This window comes from Pagrus major, chromosome 1 (assembly GCF_040436345.1).
Source record: "Pagrus major chromosome 1, Pma_NU_1.0".
Classification (NCBI taxonomy): Eukaryota; Metazoa; Chordata; class Actinopteri; order Spariformes; family Sparidae; genus Pagrus; species Pagrus major.
Window position 1 is genome coordinate 26,042,825 of NC_133215.1, and position 16,749 is coordinate 26,059,573.

Below are 16,749 nucleotides of genomic sequence, written 5' to 3' on the forward strand. Positions count from 1 at the left end.
ACACACACACACAAACACAAGCAGAGGCAGAGTGGAATTTGAGAAATGTAAGTCACACACATTAGTAAACCTCTAAACATCTTAAATCCTCCCACAGTTCATGTCACCTCCCACTCTGACACAAAGCTATTACATTATGTAAATTCTATTAGAAACCTTTTTAATGAGTTTAAAGTGTATCATGTTTATTTACTGATAAATGCAAAACCATCATTTACCAACATGTAATGAAATCCACATTGAAACTTAAAGAGACAGTTCACCCAAAAATAAAGAATTCAGTCACCGTCTACTCACTTCATGCTATTGGAAAGTTGGTGAAGCTCTGAGTCCACAAAAGCATTCTTCCAAACAACTGCAGTTAATGGGAATTTATTGTGATTTATTGATTTATAAGTGTAAAAAAACATTTTTTCCAGCGTAATCCAAGTCTTTAGGCCCTGAGATCCCAAATTGATATGGCTTTTTTAAGCCAAGGGTGTAAAAAAAATCTTTTCAAATTAATTTTGGATCTCGGCGCTTACAGAGACTTAGAATACACCAGATCAGCTGTATGGAGCCATTTTTGGGTTGGTTTTTTTTTTGTTTGGTTGGTTGTTTTTTGTGGTTGTTTTTTATGTTTTAAAGCAAGTTCCCAACAACTTCAGTTGTTTAGGAGAATGCTGCAACGCTGTTTTTTTGTGAAGCTCCAGAAATGTTTCAGGGACTTCACCTGACTTAACGTCAGTGTGAGAGTGGGTAGATAAAGACTAAATTTTCATTTTCAGGTGAAATGCTCCTTGAAAGAAAGACATACCAACTCTGCTTTATAAGATGTTTGTATGTCTGTATATATATTCAATATATCGTTACCTTGCAGTCAGTCTGATGAGGTTGTGACCTCTGTGTTTATTTGTACCTCACATGTCCATTAAAATGATCTCATACGAAAGATTTTTCCTGTTGCTTCCCCTCTCCTGGGTTGTCCTTTGCTGCTCCTCCGAAAACAGGCAGCGTTCTTCCTCCTGGTGGAGAGGAGCCAACATGCAGAAGAGCGCCCCCTACTAGGAGCAGCACGCAGGCCCCCCAGCCCAGGTACAGAGCAGGGCCTAGCTCTCTCTTCAAAGGCGCCGCAATGTTTGGATCGTAGAAGTCCCGGATGATGGCGTAGGCAGTCCAGCAGATGGGTATCAAGTAGGCCAGGCCAGCCACAAGGTAGAGCACCCCTGCTATCCTAGCCAGCCGAGCCTTGGAGGCCTGGTTACCGTCACCCATGCAGTGAGTACACTTGGCCCCTGCCACCCCGAGAGTGAGGGCCAGAAGGCAGAGGAGCAGGGAGAGAACAGTGAGGCCCCGGGCAGCTTGGGCAGACCTGGGCAGGGCCAGGGTGGAGTCATAGGTCTTGCACTGGATCTGGCCTGTGGTCTGAGACAGGCAGTTCATCCACAGTCCCTCCCACAACACCTGGGCGATCACCAGCTCTCCACCCACGAAGGCAGACACGCGCCACAGGGGAGCGGCACACACCAACGCCCCAAACACCCAACCCAGCACAGCCAACACCAAGCCCAGCAGCTGAAGACCTGTTGATGCCATGGCCGCTGAAGAAGCTTTAATAAAGGTTCGTTTGACAAACCTCAGTCCTGATTTTTTCTTGTCTCTCTGGATGAGGAGGTTGCTGAGAGTTGAGTTCTCACTCAGTAAGCGAAAGTCTTGCCACAGATATTCAGTAAGATATCCAGTGATTGAGAGTTGTTGAGATGAGTGCCGGTCTTCTCAGTAACACCTGTGTAATGACAGAGTTTTCAGACAATTTACATTTAAAAAGCACATTTTAAGTAATTATAGATCTTATTAAAGAGCAGTACAACATATAATTGTGCAATTTAAAGTATACAAAAATAATATCATTGAACTTGTTCCAATTGCACCTGTTTTCTTAAGTTAAAGCAATTCACCACCAGTTCACATTTCAGGCAAAAATCTCAAAAATGCTCTCAAATAAAACTCACTTTTCAATCCGTAATCAAGCGGTCAGATGTCCACAGATGGCGTGATGATGATCCTTTGCGTGTTTCTTGGTGGTGTAGCCGTGTGATGTGAGTAGCTGGTGTCTTTCTTCTGTTATGAGTGGCCAGCTTGTCCCTCTGTATGTCATACACAGGGGTGTAGGAGGGCAGCACTGTGTAATACTGCATACTAAACACACTCACACTCACACACACTCACTCACACAAACACAGATAGTTATGGAAAAAATGACAGCACAAGGACACTTTGTTACAGACACTGTTTATTGCTACCATGCTGTTATTTCTTGGAGTCGGAGTGATTGAGGCAATGGACGGAGCTAAAGAGGAGTAGGTAAAAGCTGATTGGAGCCTAACTAGCACAACATGACACATATTATAGTGCAAAACCACCAAAAGCAGTGGAAATGGCCTTTACAGATAGCAATTTATTGTGGTGAAAAAAATGTATTGAGCTATGTGGACCCTGACAGCATGCAGGAGGGTAAATGAAAAGTTGCCCTGTAGAGCCACTAGATGGCACAAGAGACCACTCCCACACTGACTTCAATATTATTTCACTTCATTACTTCATTATTACCTTCACCAAGGAGGTTATGTTTTCACTTGTGTCTGTTTGTTTGTTTGTTGGTTGAACGTAGAGGAGGTGTGACTGCCAATCCAAGCTGTCTGGGGTCTGCCTGTGCAGAAGTCCGATATCCTGCAGAGTGTTGTACTCAGATTGTTGGGTTTTCAAGTCAGCTTCATGGTGAGATTGTGTCGAATACTGAGCTGAAGTCAACAAACAACATCCTGATGTAGCTGTTGTTATTTTCAAGGTGTGTGAAGACTGAGTGGAGGGCAGTGGATAAGGCATCCTCTGTGGATCTGTTGGTTCTGAGTTCAAACTGGTGAGGGTCCAGGCTTGCAGGGATGTTGTCTTCAGACATCCTGACTTGTGTCTTCGTCCCTCAGCTGCCCCTTAGGACACGTAATACATGTTGTATACATAAAAATACAGTGCATCTGTGAATTTGTGCTGTGCTGCGTTTGTTATAAAGTTTTTGTTTCTTTCCTGACACGTTGCTCTATTATTACCCTTGCAACAGTCTCCTACCTTATTGCCACCACTACTGTACGTTATTTCTTTTCATATTAATGTTACACTTGTTTGTTTGTGTGTGTGTGTGTGTGTGTGTGTGTGTGTGTGTGTGTGTGTGTGTGTGTGTGTGTGTGTGTGTGTGTGTGTGTGCAGTGGGTTATTTTATTTCTTTATTCTATATTTTCTGATTCTTTTCATACTTATTTTTAGACAATTAAAAAAAAGTATTCTAAATTTCTTTGTCTCATTTTTACAGTTTCAACATGTGTTCAAAATGGAGGAGCATTTCATTGCACAATGCTGTACAGTGCCCATAAAAATAAACTTTGAACGTTGATCATTATCAGTGAATGGGACATAAAGTAGGACATTTAGTCAACTCATATTGTTGGCTAGGTCACTGGTATCTGTCTACAAAAGGCGACGCAAATGAGCTAGTTTTCTTTAAAACTGTGTGAAACACCTGATGTAGACTCAGCATGTGGAAACAATTTGAATGATGTTTTGAAGCCATGTCAACAGTTTCCTTGAAACTGCTGTGAAGGAGAGAGACAGCGAGAGTTTCACTTCTTGGGAAACCACTGAGGCGGAGACACAAAGAAGGGGAGAGAGGGAGGTGTAACTACCAAACATAAGTACTGACAAGTTGCAGGATAAAGCTGAGAAACACACAGACGGACTCTGTTGTTGAAATTCAGGTTTACCTGTGTTTTGTGGTACTTCGCGACAGCAACATGCCTTTAAGCTCAACCAAAGGTCAGTGTCTTTACTTGTGTGTAGACAATTATTCAGGCTTTTTACACTCCTTATGTAATCTGTCCCAAACAAAGAATTCATACAAGCTGTTTCACTGTCTCTTTGTCCACAGACTCCAGCTCTGCAGTAATCAGGGACCTGAGGATTGTCCTGCTGGGGAGGACTGGGTCAGGAAAGAGTGCAACAGGGAACACTATCCTGAAACAAGATGCTTTTGCCTCAAGCATCTCTCCGTCCTCTGTGACAAAAAATTGTAAAAGAGCAACCGCTCAACTTGAGGAAAGAACTGTGAGTGTCGTCGACACCCCTGGCATCTTTGACACATCGACTACAGAGGTCCAGTTGAAAAGTGAAATAGAGAAATGTATCATGATGTCTGTGCCAGGACCACATATTTTCCTGCTGGTGAGCAGACTGGATGTACGGTTCACAGAGGAGGAGAAGAATACTGTTAAGTGGATCAAGGACAACTTTGGTGCGGAAGCCTCGAAGTACACACTGGTGCTTTTCACACGGGGAGATGTGCTCCAGGGAAAGTCTATTGAGGCTTATTTAAACCAATGTTCTGAGCTCAAAGAGTTCATCAAGAGTTCTACAGCTGGGTACTTTGTGTTTGAAAACACATGCAGAGGAAATCGCACTCAGGTGGCTGATCTCTTTGAAAAGATAGACAGGATAGTGCAGTTAAATGGTAACCATTATACCAGCAGCATTTACGAAGAGGCCCAGAAAAAAATGAAATCAGATGAATGGCGGAGAAAGTGTGGAAACACTTTGCAGGCTGTAGGTAATCAGTTGCTTGTGGCAGCAGCAGTCACCACTGCTCCTGTAGCTGGTGCTGCTATAATAGCAGAGGAAGCAGCTGCTGTATCCATTGGGCCCTTAATAGTGGCTGGAGTTGGAAGCATTTCTAAAGCAATCGGGACGTGGGTGAGCCCTAAAACAACAGACAGCTAAGTTGTGTAAAGCCATGACCCTTAAACCTTAACCCTCCTGGCAGGGGGACCACAAACCTCAGAGGTATACTTTTTGATCATATCTCACAGGTGCTTTATTCTATCATTCTTCCTCTGTCGTTCCTAATGACTTCATAACATTGTTTTCTTTGTCTCTATAAACCAGTGCTTTTAAAGATACCAACGTATGTATGTAATGTCCTGTGGGACCCAGGTCAAAAGCACAGGGGGGGGTTAGGGGCATCATCAGTCACAGACACAGATGCAGAGCACACAGATTAAAACATATTTTTTCTTTGTTGGGGTCACAATTACTCCGGTTGGTTTCACAACATAAATATAAAACATCTCATGTTGACCTTAAATAAATTACATTATTATATAATGTACCCGAGATAAAAGCTGCAGTTTCAAGCTAAAATTAATATGCAAATGAACTCTTTTCTAAAATAATATTTATCAGTTTTTATTAGATGACATTAATGACATAACTTGAAATGTTTTGAGAAGAAATAAGTTAAAATAAGCCATTATTGTTGAATCAGGGGTTTATTCTTGGGGTGCTCAGTCAATAGTCCTTTTATATTAAATCTGATTTATATGATGAAAGTGAAGCAAACTTCTAAACTCATTCTATTTATTGCTATTTCATAGATGAGTGCAACTTCAATTTTCTTTTCTTGTCAGAATGTTATTGTGATTTCATTAGCACTGCCTTGCTGCTTTGACCAGTAAATGAGCCTATTATGACAAACATTTTAATTGTCGATGCTGTACAATATTGTTATTTAATGTGGAGAACACTATTGTCATTTTTCTGTTTGATTTGTAAAAATTAAATAAAACAATGCAACATCAACCTTAAGATGTGATGTTTGATGTTTGATGAAGTGAGGGTGAATTTATTAGAGGAAGCTGGCGCTGATAGAACCACCGTAGGTCTTATCTCAAAAGAAAAACCTTTGAAACTTCTTTTAATGACACCACAGTGTTAACCCATCAGAGTAAAGTGAAGGGTCTTGACGATGTAGAGAAACACAACACAAAAATGTACTTGTATACTTTTGTGTACTGATCTTTGACCACATGATCAAACTGCAGGCACATGAGTTTATCTAAGAGATGGGAAAAATGCATTTTTTATCTGATAAGAAACGAAAATAAAGACATGTTCTCTCAGAGCTGTAAGGACAGAAACATTGGTAACCTACATTTACAATGCATTATAATGCATGTATAATGAATGAGTATAGTATGATTATAATGGGGTACGTGATTTCAGGGGGGATGAGGGTGGACGCCGTCCCCCTTGTTAACCTGGCATCCCTCTCTATCCCCCCCAGCTCCCTGATGGGCCCTGCTCTGCCTCTGATTGGTTGGCTTCATTGGTTGTGTTCTGTGTGTTCTGAAGGCTGCATTTCACTGTGAAATGCTGTATTACAAAGTGCCAATGTAAATTAACCTTGAACGTTGATTATCAGTGAATGAGACACAGCAATAAAAAAAAATTGTCAACTCATGTTGTTGACTAGATCTCTGGTTTCTGTCCACAAAAGGCAACACAAAATGCGTTAAAAATGCCAAGTCTAATTCAAGAGTGTGTCATAAAGCTGAGATTAGATTCAGCATGTCAAAGTTTCCATCTAAGCAATTTTAATGATGTTTTGAAGCCATTCCAGTTGCTCTCTGGAAGGTTGGTTTAATTTTCGGGAAGCCACTGTGAAGGAAAGAGAGAGTTTCATTTCTCAGGAAACGACTGAGGCGGAGAGGGAGAGAAAAGGGGAGAGAGGGAGGTCTGACTATCACACACAAGTGCAGACGTTTTGTGAGCTGCAAGATCTGTTTCTGTTTCCTGGTATTTCTTTCTCTACAACAAGATGGGTTTAAGCTTAACTGAAGGTATTTTTACAGACATGTGACTCAGACATATGCACTTCTTATAAGCTGACCTAAAACCCCAGAATTCATACAAGCTGTTTCACTGTCTCTTTGTCCACAGACTCCAGCTCTCCAGTAAACAGAGACCTGAGGATTGTCCTGCTGGGGAAGACTGGGTCAGGAAAGAGTGCAACAGGGAACACTATCCTGGGACGAGAAGATTTTGTCACAGGAATGAGATTGTCCTCTGTGACAAAGACGTGTCAGAAAAAGAGCTGCCACTCTGATGAAAGAACTGTGAGTGTCGTCGACACCCCTGGCATCTCTGACACATCGACTACAGAGGTCCAGTTGAAAAGTGAAATAGAGAAATGTATCATGATGTCTGTGCCAGGACCGCATATTTTCCTGCTGGTGGTCAGACTGGATGTACGGTTCACAGAGGAGGAGAAAAACGCCGTCAAGTGGATAAATAACAACTTTGGTGCGGAAGCCTCAAAGTACACACTGGTGCTTTTCACTCGGGGAGATGAGCTCAAGGATCAGTCTATTGAGGCTTATTTAAACCAAAGTTCTGAGCACAAAGAGTTCATCAGGAGGTCTACAGCTGGGTACGTTGTGTTTGACAACACATGCAGAGGAAATCTCACTCAGGTGGCTGATCTCTTTGAAAAGATAGACGAGATAGTGCAGTTAAATGGTAACCATTATAGCAGCTGCATTAACGCAGAGGCCCAGAGAAAAATGGAATCGGATGAATGGCGGAGAGGGTGGGGAAACACTGTGGACAAGGCAGCTGATCACTTGCTTGCGGCAGCAGTCCTCACAGCTGCAGTTAGAGGCCCTGCAGTAACATCCACTGGGTCAGCTTTAATGTTTGCAGGCGCAGGGATCTCTAAAGCCATCGGGTGGTGGATGAAACCTAAAACAAAAGACAGCTAAGTTGTGTCAAGCATGCCATGAAACTTTGGCAAAGTTCTGAAGTCAGGTCATTTAATTGCTTTTTCAAATTCAGATGCACATTTGCGTAATTTGTAAGATTTCATTGCATTTCATCACTTCATTGATGTATATTCATGCAGTTTAGTTACAGCCTGCCTGCCTTGAAACAGCTACGACATCTCTTTTAAATGTACACTCTTATCCAGGATACCATTGTGTGTTGACAACACTATATAATGTTTAATGTTTGACTTGCAAGAATAAAACAATGTGACCACAACTTCCAAAAAGTGTTGTTTGATGTTCTAATAATCCAGTTATGAGAGCAGGAATACCCATGGAAGCTTCCAGGCTCCACACTGGTGCTTGTTTGAGATAAACCCAGTCAGGGTGAATTCATAGCATAAGCTGGCACTGACAGAAACATCATAGGTCTTATCTGAAAACACTAAACAGATACAGATATTTTAATCAGGAGACGATGAGTGCTTCATCCATAAAAGCAATACTGTTTTGGTATTTTTTCTGCAAAGGCACAATATCTGGTTTATTTATTGATCTAATTCCTAATTTTTCACTACATAAATTACAAATATAGTCTCATATATGTGTGTATATATATATAACTGAAATTTTAAAAATGAAGTTTTAAACTGATCGTGTTTACTGCTTTTTAAAGTTTTTTTTTACTTTAACTAAGATCGATACCACTTTCAGCACATTAACACCACATGTCGCTTTTATACTTCAGTTTGTGCATGGATAAACAGATTAGTGAGTTGTAGAGGTGCTGGTATGTGGATTTAATCAGATTTGGACGGAGCCAGCCCAGCTGTTCCCCCTGTTTCTAGTCCCTGCTAAGGCTAACCAGCTGCTGGCTGTAGCCTCATAAATAGGCCTTCTGTACACACAGGCAAGTGGTATCGATCTTCTCTTCTATCTCTCAGCATGAATAATTGTATTTTGTGAAATGTCTGTTTTCTTTCTTTTTTCTTTTACATCACTACATTAAAAGCACTACCAATATCAACATTGTAAACCTGAACCACTTCAGGCTGCTGAAGTCCACTATAAGTACAGTATTGTATCTCCTAAGTAGGCCCACTTTAGGCAATAGGCCTACATGTTCCTGAAAATACTTTTTCCTTGACCTCTGTTTTTCTCAAGTAAAAACACAAATGTAGCATTATTTAGGAACTGTTATTATCTGTATCCCTCCAGTCTAGTGAAACAATATATGATAATTAGAAATAAATCACAGCTGAATTATAAAATGCTGTGTAGGACTTATCCTGTATTGTTCCAAACTTCCAGCTTTGTTTGTTACACTGCACAATCCAAAGCTTTGCCATTACTTCCTGTCTGCCACTCTCCATCACTCATTCTGTCATTATCTCTGATGCTGAACACATTTAAATGTAATTTTGTCAATGCGGTCGCACCACAAACAAAACTCTTTTTCCTGTACAATGTGTAGGAACTTATGCCATCGCCTCTGCATTAAATTGAGGCCCTGTTGTTCTTGTTAACCCTTTTCATCTGGATGAAGAAGATTTACAGGAAGGAGGCGTCTTCCAGGCTGACCTGGCAGAGAGGACAGTGCTTCTCTGAACCATAAAGACTTCAAATGAGGACAGTTTTAATTAATTTACAACTAAACTCCCATTTCTGAACTCTCTTTCCCCTCAAAACAGATAAATACTCCTCACACAGGTCATGTTGAGTCCTGTGCCAGTTCACCAGGAGGGACGAACGAACTGGTCATCAGAATGTGTTAATACAATGTCTTTACATTTGGAAATTAAGTAACATGTCTGATCTCTCCCTCTTTCTCTCTGTCTCTTACTTCTGATCCACGAACACACTCTCCAGAGTGGACATCAGACACCTTCTGCTGAGTTGTTCTATGTGATACTCCCGTCTGTAATTTACGACATATGCCTGGTATCCTTATCTGTGGTCACATTCCATTCAAATGGCCTCTGTATTCTTCCAGATTTCAGACCATTTCTAATTAACCATTAAGTCAGTATCTCACAATCTTAATTCTAACACATTAAGAATCAGTAAGAGAAGCTCATAAAACTGATCTTTCTCCCGTTTCTCTACGATTAAGATTGACTGAAATCAAATTTTAATGTTTAATCTGTACTGTGTTCGGTGGAACCACAGCACCTCCTGATGGTGAGTCCTGATACAGTTGGACGAGAAATATTCTGTTTAATATGTTCATGGTTATAACCAGTAAATGACTCTGATATGTCTTTGTTTTAACAAGTATTAAGCTGAATATGTATAATTAATGTTTAATCACGTCATAATCATTTTCATGATAGACAACGTACATCTATTAAGCCATGGTGAGAATCTGTGAGAAGGTGAAGCACTGTTTTGTAACGTTTAAATCTTGGAGACAAAAGCCGGTAAGCCCCGCCTAGACACGCCTCGATTTGCGAATAATAAAACGGAGAGATCACGTCTCTCGGTTCAGTTCGGTTTTTGTTCAGTTTTCAGTTCAGTTTTTAAAGTAGTTTTTATTTTCAGTTTTTAGTTTTAGTTTGTTTAAGTTTTTCTTTTGTAACTTATTTTGAAGCTCTTTACTTTACTTTGAAACACGCTCCAAGACAGCGATCTCAACAGAAGTGCTCACGCGTTGATTTTTCTCACTTTATATTTTTTCGCAGTATTGATTAGCTTCTTTTATTAAGTTTGTACCAGAACGAAGTTCTGTTTTAATTTGTTTTATACCGTTAAGTATCGTAACCTGCTTTTGAAGAAGTGAACTTAAGTTAGATTATCTTGCATTAACTAACAACGGAAGATCCGCCTGATCAACGTATCATCCTCAGTTATTTTATTCAAGAAGTTAAATTTAGTTTACAAAGTCAGAGCCTCTCGCCAGAACCACTCGAAGAAACGAAGAAGAACATCTTTATCACAATCATCATCAAGACACTACAGCAACTTGCTGTGTCCGAGACCGTGCAAGCGGTTTCCAACGAAAGACAGACTCTGTGACAAGCCCCCAGCGCTCGCTAGCGGTATCATCCCGCTGGGCATTGAGCCAAGATCTGCACCGGATCGGTACGGGACCAGCTGCCCTCTTCCTAAGACAACGGACCGAGGTGCCCAACCGACTGATACCGGACGAGCTGAACCCGGCCATTGGACCGGGACTGACTGCTAGAGCCGCAGATCACCCGAGGGAATCCGCCGCCGCAGACTCAACCATTCTGCTAAGAAAGTAGGCTCTCCATCACTCACAACAGCTGGATTCACACATGATACATGAGATGGTGTATATGGCTCTGGTTCTGATCTTGTAGCTTAAGAGAAATTCGTTTAGGGTCTCGTTAGTATTAAAATTACTACCGTAATATTTAAATGCTTCACCCTAACTCATGATCTCACCATCAGCCTATATTCCACTAATAACCCATTACTTAGTTATTTCACTTTTCCTGTTACCTGTTGTTATTCATTTAAATTGCCATTTCATTTATTTAACCTGACTTATTTAGTCAATAAACATATTTAACCTTATGTCGTTGTCTGTGCAGGTTTGTTTTTAATGTGGAGAACCGATGGATATGTGTAGAATCTCACTACTTCATATATGAGATTGAATAAATTGATCTGAAATTGATTAAAATTGATACAAGTTAAACTTGTCCAGTCGAATTTGATTAATTACCTCCGGATTATTCAAATAGACAAAATAACGGAGGTGGTGCCCCATTAACGAGTGTTTTATTAATCCAGTGATTAATAAATTACATTTATTATTAGTGTATCTCCTACAAATGTATTGGAGTAGTAGCAGAAATGTGTAACTACCAACTAAAACCTAACAATAAAGTATGTTTTTTGGTCAATTGCAACTGTGATAGTTAACCGCTTCTACCTATACAGTATACTATATATGGTATACACACATAACTGAGTATCTGTTTTGTAAATATAATACATTTATTTTAATTTATTTGTTTGTCCTTCAGTGCTACCTATTGTATTTTACTTTATTCAAGTTTATCTCCAGTTTTATTGTTTTGATAGGACAACAATAAGACAACAAAACTGAGCCTAATCCCAGAACCTTGAGAGACATGTGAGAGCTCGAGTGCATAAAATATCCTGCTAAATGTAATAACCACTTTAAAGGTGCACTATGTAAGAATTGGCCACCTGTCAGATTCATACTCCAAACAAATAGGGGGCAGCAAATCACCAGAGTAACTGCCAACTGCTGCTAACTATAGCTGCTATTTAGCTAGTAAGCTCAGTCAACTATGCAGCTAGCAATCGCATTAGCTGAGCTTGGTGTTGTTTACTATCGGACTATCACCTCTTGTTACAAACTGGCAAGGGGCTAACTGGTTAGCATGCTAATTTCAATAGATATATCTCTCTAGCACAATACAAGGACATCTTCCACATCATATCCAAACTGTTATTTATCCACATTCTGTTGATAATTTTAGTTCATTTTTGAATGTCTTAAATCAAAATTCTTACATATTGCACCTTTAAGACTTTTAAAAGGCATAAAAGACATTAACTGTTCGTCTGAGTGTCCTGACCTGTAAATTATACTATTCTTTCGAGCTCCAACAGTTGAAAGATAACCCATATAACACATGAATACATAAGTCATCACAAATGGGAAATACTGCATGTGACAACATTTAATTGTTACACTTTGAAAATAGAAAAGTACTGAATATATAACACCTCATTACCCTCTCTGATTTTGAGTCTTGCAACTGAATTTGAAATTTGCTAATAAAGAATAGAAGAGCAAACTTGGGCCAAACTACTTTCCTATTGGACAAAGAAACAAGCCTGTAGGGGTTTCTTTACTTTTAGATAATGTCAAAGAGAGAGGAGATCGCCTATCATGGGTTAAAATCTTGATGCGATGGATACAAATGTTAAGAAAAAAATCATTTGACTTGTACAAAACAGTTTGTGAAGAAATGGGACTCAGCTTCATCACCAGATAATAAAGCAAAATGACTTTAATTAACATGTGGCTGACACAGACCCACCTATAGTTCATTTCTGTGAGGCCTTTCCTGGTCATGTTGTTGTAGATGGTGTGTACTGACAGTGAAGTAGTGGCAGTATAGTGAGAGGTTGCTCTCTTAAGAATGCTCACTCACTTAAATGCGATCGGTCGGCGGATATTTACCATTGTCTCTCATTTCCTGGGGAAGTGAGCTTGTCATGTTGCTAATAATAAAGACAGGGCAACAGTGCATCATAGTTTAAATAAGGAACAGGAATAAACCTGCATGAATATGTAATCTGACCAGCTATCACATAAGTTAGAAACTGTATTTACCGACTTTATGATTCAAATTCAAATGGTTTCTCATAAACCAGAAAACACCTGTTTAAGTATAAATCCTGAACAGTGCCAGATTAAATGGACAGATTACTAAAGGCGGACTATTTTCTCTGGGCTCCCTACACACATGTTGATATTTGGTGAAAACAAACTTACTGAAATGCCACATGGTTATTATTATTATTATTATTATTATTATTATTATTATTATTATTAAACTCTACTAAATATTAATTTAGTCAGGTATATATTTTAGCTTATTTATTCATACACAGTTGGTTAGTCATGCACGTATAAGAAAAGTATAGCTACTGTGTGTCTTGTCATGTATAAATAAATATATAAACATTCAAATAAAGTTTGAGACTTGAGATCCTTCTATACTTTTAAAACATTTTAAAATGTATTGCAACCCCTCCAGCTGTAATAAGGCTCTCTGCATGTGCCAAGAATGCCTATGCCTAGACCCAGCCCCAAGTCATGGTGTGGGTTTCATGTATAAACTCCAAGCAATAAATGAGCCAAAAGAAAACAAACAAAACAAAAACTGCATTTCATACCGTTTACTTCACATTAAATTCACATACTTCTGTTACTGCAGTGTTGTGTCAAATCATCTCGGAAGCAGAATGCAGAAAAAGCTAAAAACAACATCACTGATTGGTTCTTAGCAGTCAGTAGTGATCTGTGCAATACTAATACTGCAGTTGATGGACATGTCCTTGTTACTGGTTATACTGGAACACTTGTTTTGCCTTTGCATCTTATGTCCTTCCATATGCAAAAGGCAACTATACCACATAACACTCCCATGATGAGCACCGGAGCTCCAAGAGCCAAAGCCACTGTCATCTCAGCTCCCACCGCTATAACCACCCCAGCTGCCACCAACAACACAGCGGCAGCCGACGCCACACGTATATTCTTTCTTTTAACCCTTTTCTTCTTTTCTCTCTCTTTCTCTTCCTTCTCCCTCTCTGCGTCCCACATTTTCCTCTCCTCCTCTTTCTTCTCTTCCTCCTCCTGCCTCTTTTGCTCCTCCTCCTCTCTCAGCTTCCTCTGGGCCTTCTCGTACATCTCATTCGTGTAGTGTTTCCCGCCGTTATCCTGTATCATTTCCTTGATCATGGTGATCAGCTCTGTGACCTGCACCCGGTCGTCTGCGTCGTTGTTGTTGAAGGCGTGGTATCTGCGTCCGAACGTTATCGAGAGTCTCCGCAGCTCCTTGCACTCCTTCAGAGCATTGTCAGCTTTGGCCTGATCTTTACATGTAAACAGCATGATAGTGTACATGGAGGCATCATCTCCAAAATTATCCTGGATCCACTTCACAGCATTCCTTTCCTCCTCAGTGAACCTTACTCCGAGCCGGATCACCAGCAGGAAGGCGTGAGGGCCGGGCACCGACATCTTGACGCACTCCTCTATTCTGGTTTTTAATTCTTCCTCTGTGATGCCTGTATCAAACAGACCTGGAGTGTCAATGACCTGGACCACAGTCCCGTCCACTTCCCCGCTCTGTGTCTCACAGTGCTTGGTCACAGACACAGGGCTCGGGTCCTCTTTGAAGGCGGCTCTCCCAAGGATGGTGTTTCCTGATGCACTCTTCCCTGATCCGGTCTTGCCCACCAGGACAATCCTCAACCCTCCAGACAAATCTAGAGCTGTAACAGCAAAGGTAAAATTAAATATTGAGAACAAGGCAAAAGTAAATCATTTCTTCTTTTTCTTTGCAGTCTTGATTTATAGGCACTACCCGGGTTGCCTGGCTTGTGAAAGACCTCTATAGACGTTGTGTGTCTCCCTCTAGTATAACTCGATTCATCTTTAAGCTTTTTCTTTAAAGGTAGACGGTAAATATTTTGGGCTGATCATGTCTCTTTAGAAGCTTATTTTAATTAGTTGATTGAACTCTGTCCAGTACATTCATCCAACTCGTCATTAAAGTCAAAACACTTCAAGTTAGAGGAATTTGTTTATAAACGTTCTGAAAGTGGCCTGAAAATAAAAAATTATAAGTTTAGTCAACTTGAAATGAACAAAACTTGTATATTTACATTAAGTTAATTCCGTAATGACTTCATACAGCGTACCCTGGCGAGTCTTTGACTGCTAGTAGCACTATTGAGCAATGTTGGTGAGAGTAAGGCACTGTTAGTTGGAACTAAATAAATACCCTGTGGCCTAAAAAGTATTATAAAACAGACGCCTGTAAAAATGTTTCTAGGACACCTCAAACATCAAATGGGGGGGGGGGGGGTTATTACACTGTCTGTTATGCCTTTTTTAAAACATGGAGTTACATTTTTGCTAGAGCCGAGAAAAGGTATTTGTTAGTGGGACCACACGGGCGGGGCCAGCAGGACAAACACTAAAGCTTGTTGGCAGTAGGCCGCACAATGCGGAAGCAAAGCTGGAAACACCAAAATTGTGAATGATTTTCATTCAAATGACTTGGCAGTCTCGTATCCATTTCTTATAATACATAAAATTGATTCATTTAAAATATTACAGAAGTCGACATTGCAAGTTTTTTTTTTGTTTGTTTTTTTTGAGAAAGGAAACACACACAATGTGTTTTGGTGAGAAACATTGATGTCAGAGCAGCTTTCATCTCTCAGGAAGAGCGTTCAATCGCTTACCGTCCTGTTTGCAAAATAGTTACAGGGCAACTGGAACCTAAACTTGTTCATGACCCATTTATTATATTTATAACCATGCTCTTATGTCTAATTGTAGTGGAAGAACTATTTCATTCATGACTTTGTGACAACTCCAGTCCCATGATCATAAGTTGCAAGAACTCAAAAGTCAAGAAATCTTTTAAGAAGTGCCCCATTTTACTTTACTTTTTGATAAGCCGAGCAGCTACAAAGATCGACAGCAACACTCAAGAAGGACTTTTCACAACCTGGCAACCCAAAATTTGTTACTGATTTCAGAAACAATAAACCACGTATTAACATTAATAAAGTCTCTAATTTAACTAAAGCGTTCATTGTTAGAAAGTGGCATATGTCAAATGATACTGAGAGGTTTAGTGAGAGAGGCAATGAATGAGCATACCGTCAAAGTTGTTCAGACCACACCCATCAGTCCGAGGTAGAGTTCTCTGCTTCTTTTCTCGCAGTGGTATTTCTGTGATATGAAATGATACCATTGAGACACAAAAGAAAATAGACTATCAGTCACTGAGAACTTCATCAAGGTCTGCATTTTTTTTCCTATCTCCTTCTTGTGCTCGTCCCAGTGTCACAGTATCACAGTCAGTGTCACACATCTGATAGTTATCAAAGGATCATTCTTTCTGTTTTAACATCAAGTCACGTAGATTGTCCTACCTTCAGCCATTACTGCGGATTGACCTTTTCCAGTTCCCAGGTGGCCAAATGTGTCGTTCCAGGCCTGAGTAGTGAACATAGAAGCTCTGTGGCTTGACTCTCACGTTAGGTTTCTGGGAAACTTCTGGAAGCCTGGCCTAAGTTATGCACGGGGGGCTTCCTATTTCCTTGTATTGTCTTTGGTTTACATCTAAAAAATGTGCATCCCCCACAGAGGCTGTCCACAGCTCTCTGAATATGTAGAACAGGTTTGTGTCAGGCTATGGCTGGTATGTTTTAGAAAGTGTGACCGCAACATGGAAACTGCATTCAAGCTGTTTAGCTGATAAACATTAGGTCATCTTATTATAACCATATAAGGCCACATTGTTTAAAAAGGGAGGGAACAAGAAAACCTTTTGAATGACATCACATCCTTCAATTGTTGACGTCTCTT

At 40.2% G+C, this 16,749-nt stretch overlaps 4 protein-coding genes across 4 annotated transcripts; 2 read left to right on the plus strand and 2 right to left on the minus strand.

The window, feature by feature from the left end:
* Positions 1–921: 921 nt before the first annotated feature.
* On the minus strand, positions 922–1,575 carry cldn31 (claudin 31). The gene has a single exon (XM_073466524.1). The coding sequence runs from the start codon at positions 1,573–1,575 to the stop codon at positions 922–924; it is 654 nt and encodes a 217-aa protein (XP_073322625.1).
* A 2,025-nt stretch (positions 1,576–3,600) lies between these two features.
* Positions 3,601–5,661, plus strand: LOC140996341 (GTPase IMAP family member 7-like). The gene is made up of 2 exons (XM_073466716.1): positions 3,601–3,846; positions 3,959–5,661. Exons 1-2 carry the CDS (start codon positions 3,825–3,827, stop codon positions 4,801–4,803), a joined length of 867 nt encoding a protein of 288 aa, XP_073322817.1. The 5' UTR covers positions 3,601–3,824; the 3' UTR covers positions 4,804–5,661.
* A 934-nt stretch (positions 5,662–6,595) lies between these two features.
* On the plus strand, positions 6,596–7,912 carry LOC140997379 (GTPase IMAP family member 9-like). The gene is made up of 2 exons (XM_073467363.1): positions 6,596–6,701; positions 6,802–7,912. The coding sequence occupies exons 1-2, from the start codon at positions 6,680–6,682 to the stop codon at positions 7,620–7,622; spliced, it is 843 nt and encodes a 280-aa protein (XP_073323464.1). The 5' UTR covers positions 6,596–6,679; the 3' UTR covers positions 7,623–7,912.
* Positions 7,913–13,520: 5,608 nt separating this feature from the next.
* LOC140996243 (GTPase IMAP family member 9-like) lies at positions 13,521–16,463 on the minus strand. The gene is made up of 3 exons (XM_073466574.1): positions 16,314–16,463; positions 16,039–16,110; positions 13,521–14,636 (listed from the first exon to the last, which is right to left on the minus strand). Exons 1-3 carry the CDS (start codon positions 16,390–16,392, stop codon positions 13,705–13,707), a joined length of 1,083 nt encoding a protein of 360 aa, XP_073322675.1. The 5' UTR covers positions 16,393–16,463; the 3' UTR covers positions 13,521–13,704.
* Positions 16,464–16,749: the final 286 nt, after the last annotated feature.

Bases quoted from the DNA above. Each gene is read 5' to 3' on its own strand.
- cldn31 (XM_073466524.1), bottom strand. From the start codon at position 1,575: ATGGCATCAACAGGTCTTCAGCTGCTGGGCTTGGTGTTGGCTGTGCTG.
- LOC140996341 (XM_073466716.1), top strand. From the start codon at position 3,825: ATGCCTTTAAGCTCAACCAAAG. The intron at 3,847-3,958 runs GTCAGTGTCTTT...CTTTGTCCACAG, and splicing joins GCCTTTAAGCTCAACCAAAG to ACTCCAGCTCTGCAGTAATC.
- LOC140997379 (XM_073467363.1), top strand. From the start codon at position 6,680: ATGGGTTTAAGCTTAACTGAAG. The intron at 6,702-6,801 runs GTATTTTTACAG...CTTTGTCCACAG, and splicing joins GGGTTTAAGCTTAACTGAAG to ACTCCAGCTCTCCAGTAAAC.
- LOC140996243 (XM_073466574.1), bottom strand. From the start codon at position 16,392: ATGTTCACTACTCAGGCCTGGAACGACACATTTGGCCACCTGGGAACT. The intron at 16,111-16,313 runs GTAGGACAATCT...TTCATATCACAG, and splicing joins ATCCGCAGTAATGGCTGAAG to AAATACCACTGCGAGAAAAG. The intron at 14,637-16,038 runs GTATGCTCATTC...TTGCTGTTACAG, and splicing joins TGGTCTGAACAACTTTGACG to CTCTAGATTTGTCTGGAGGG.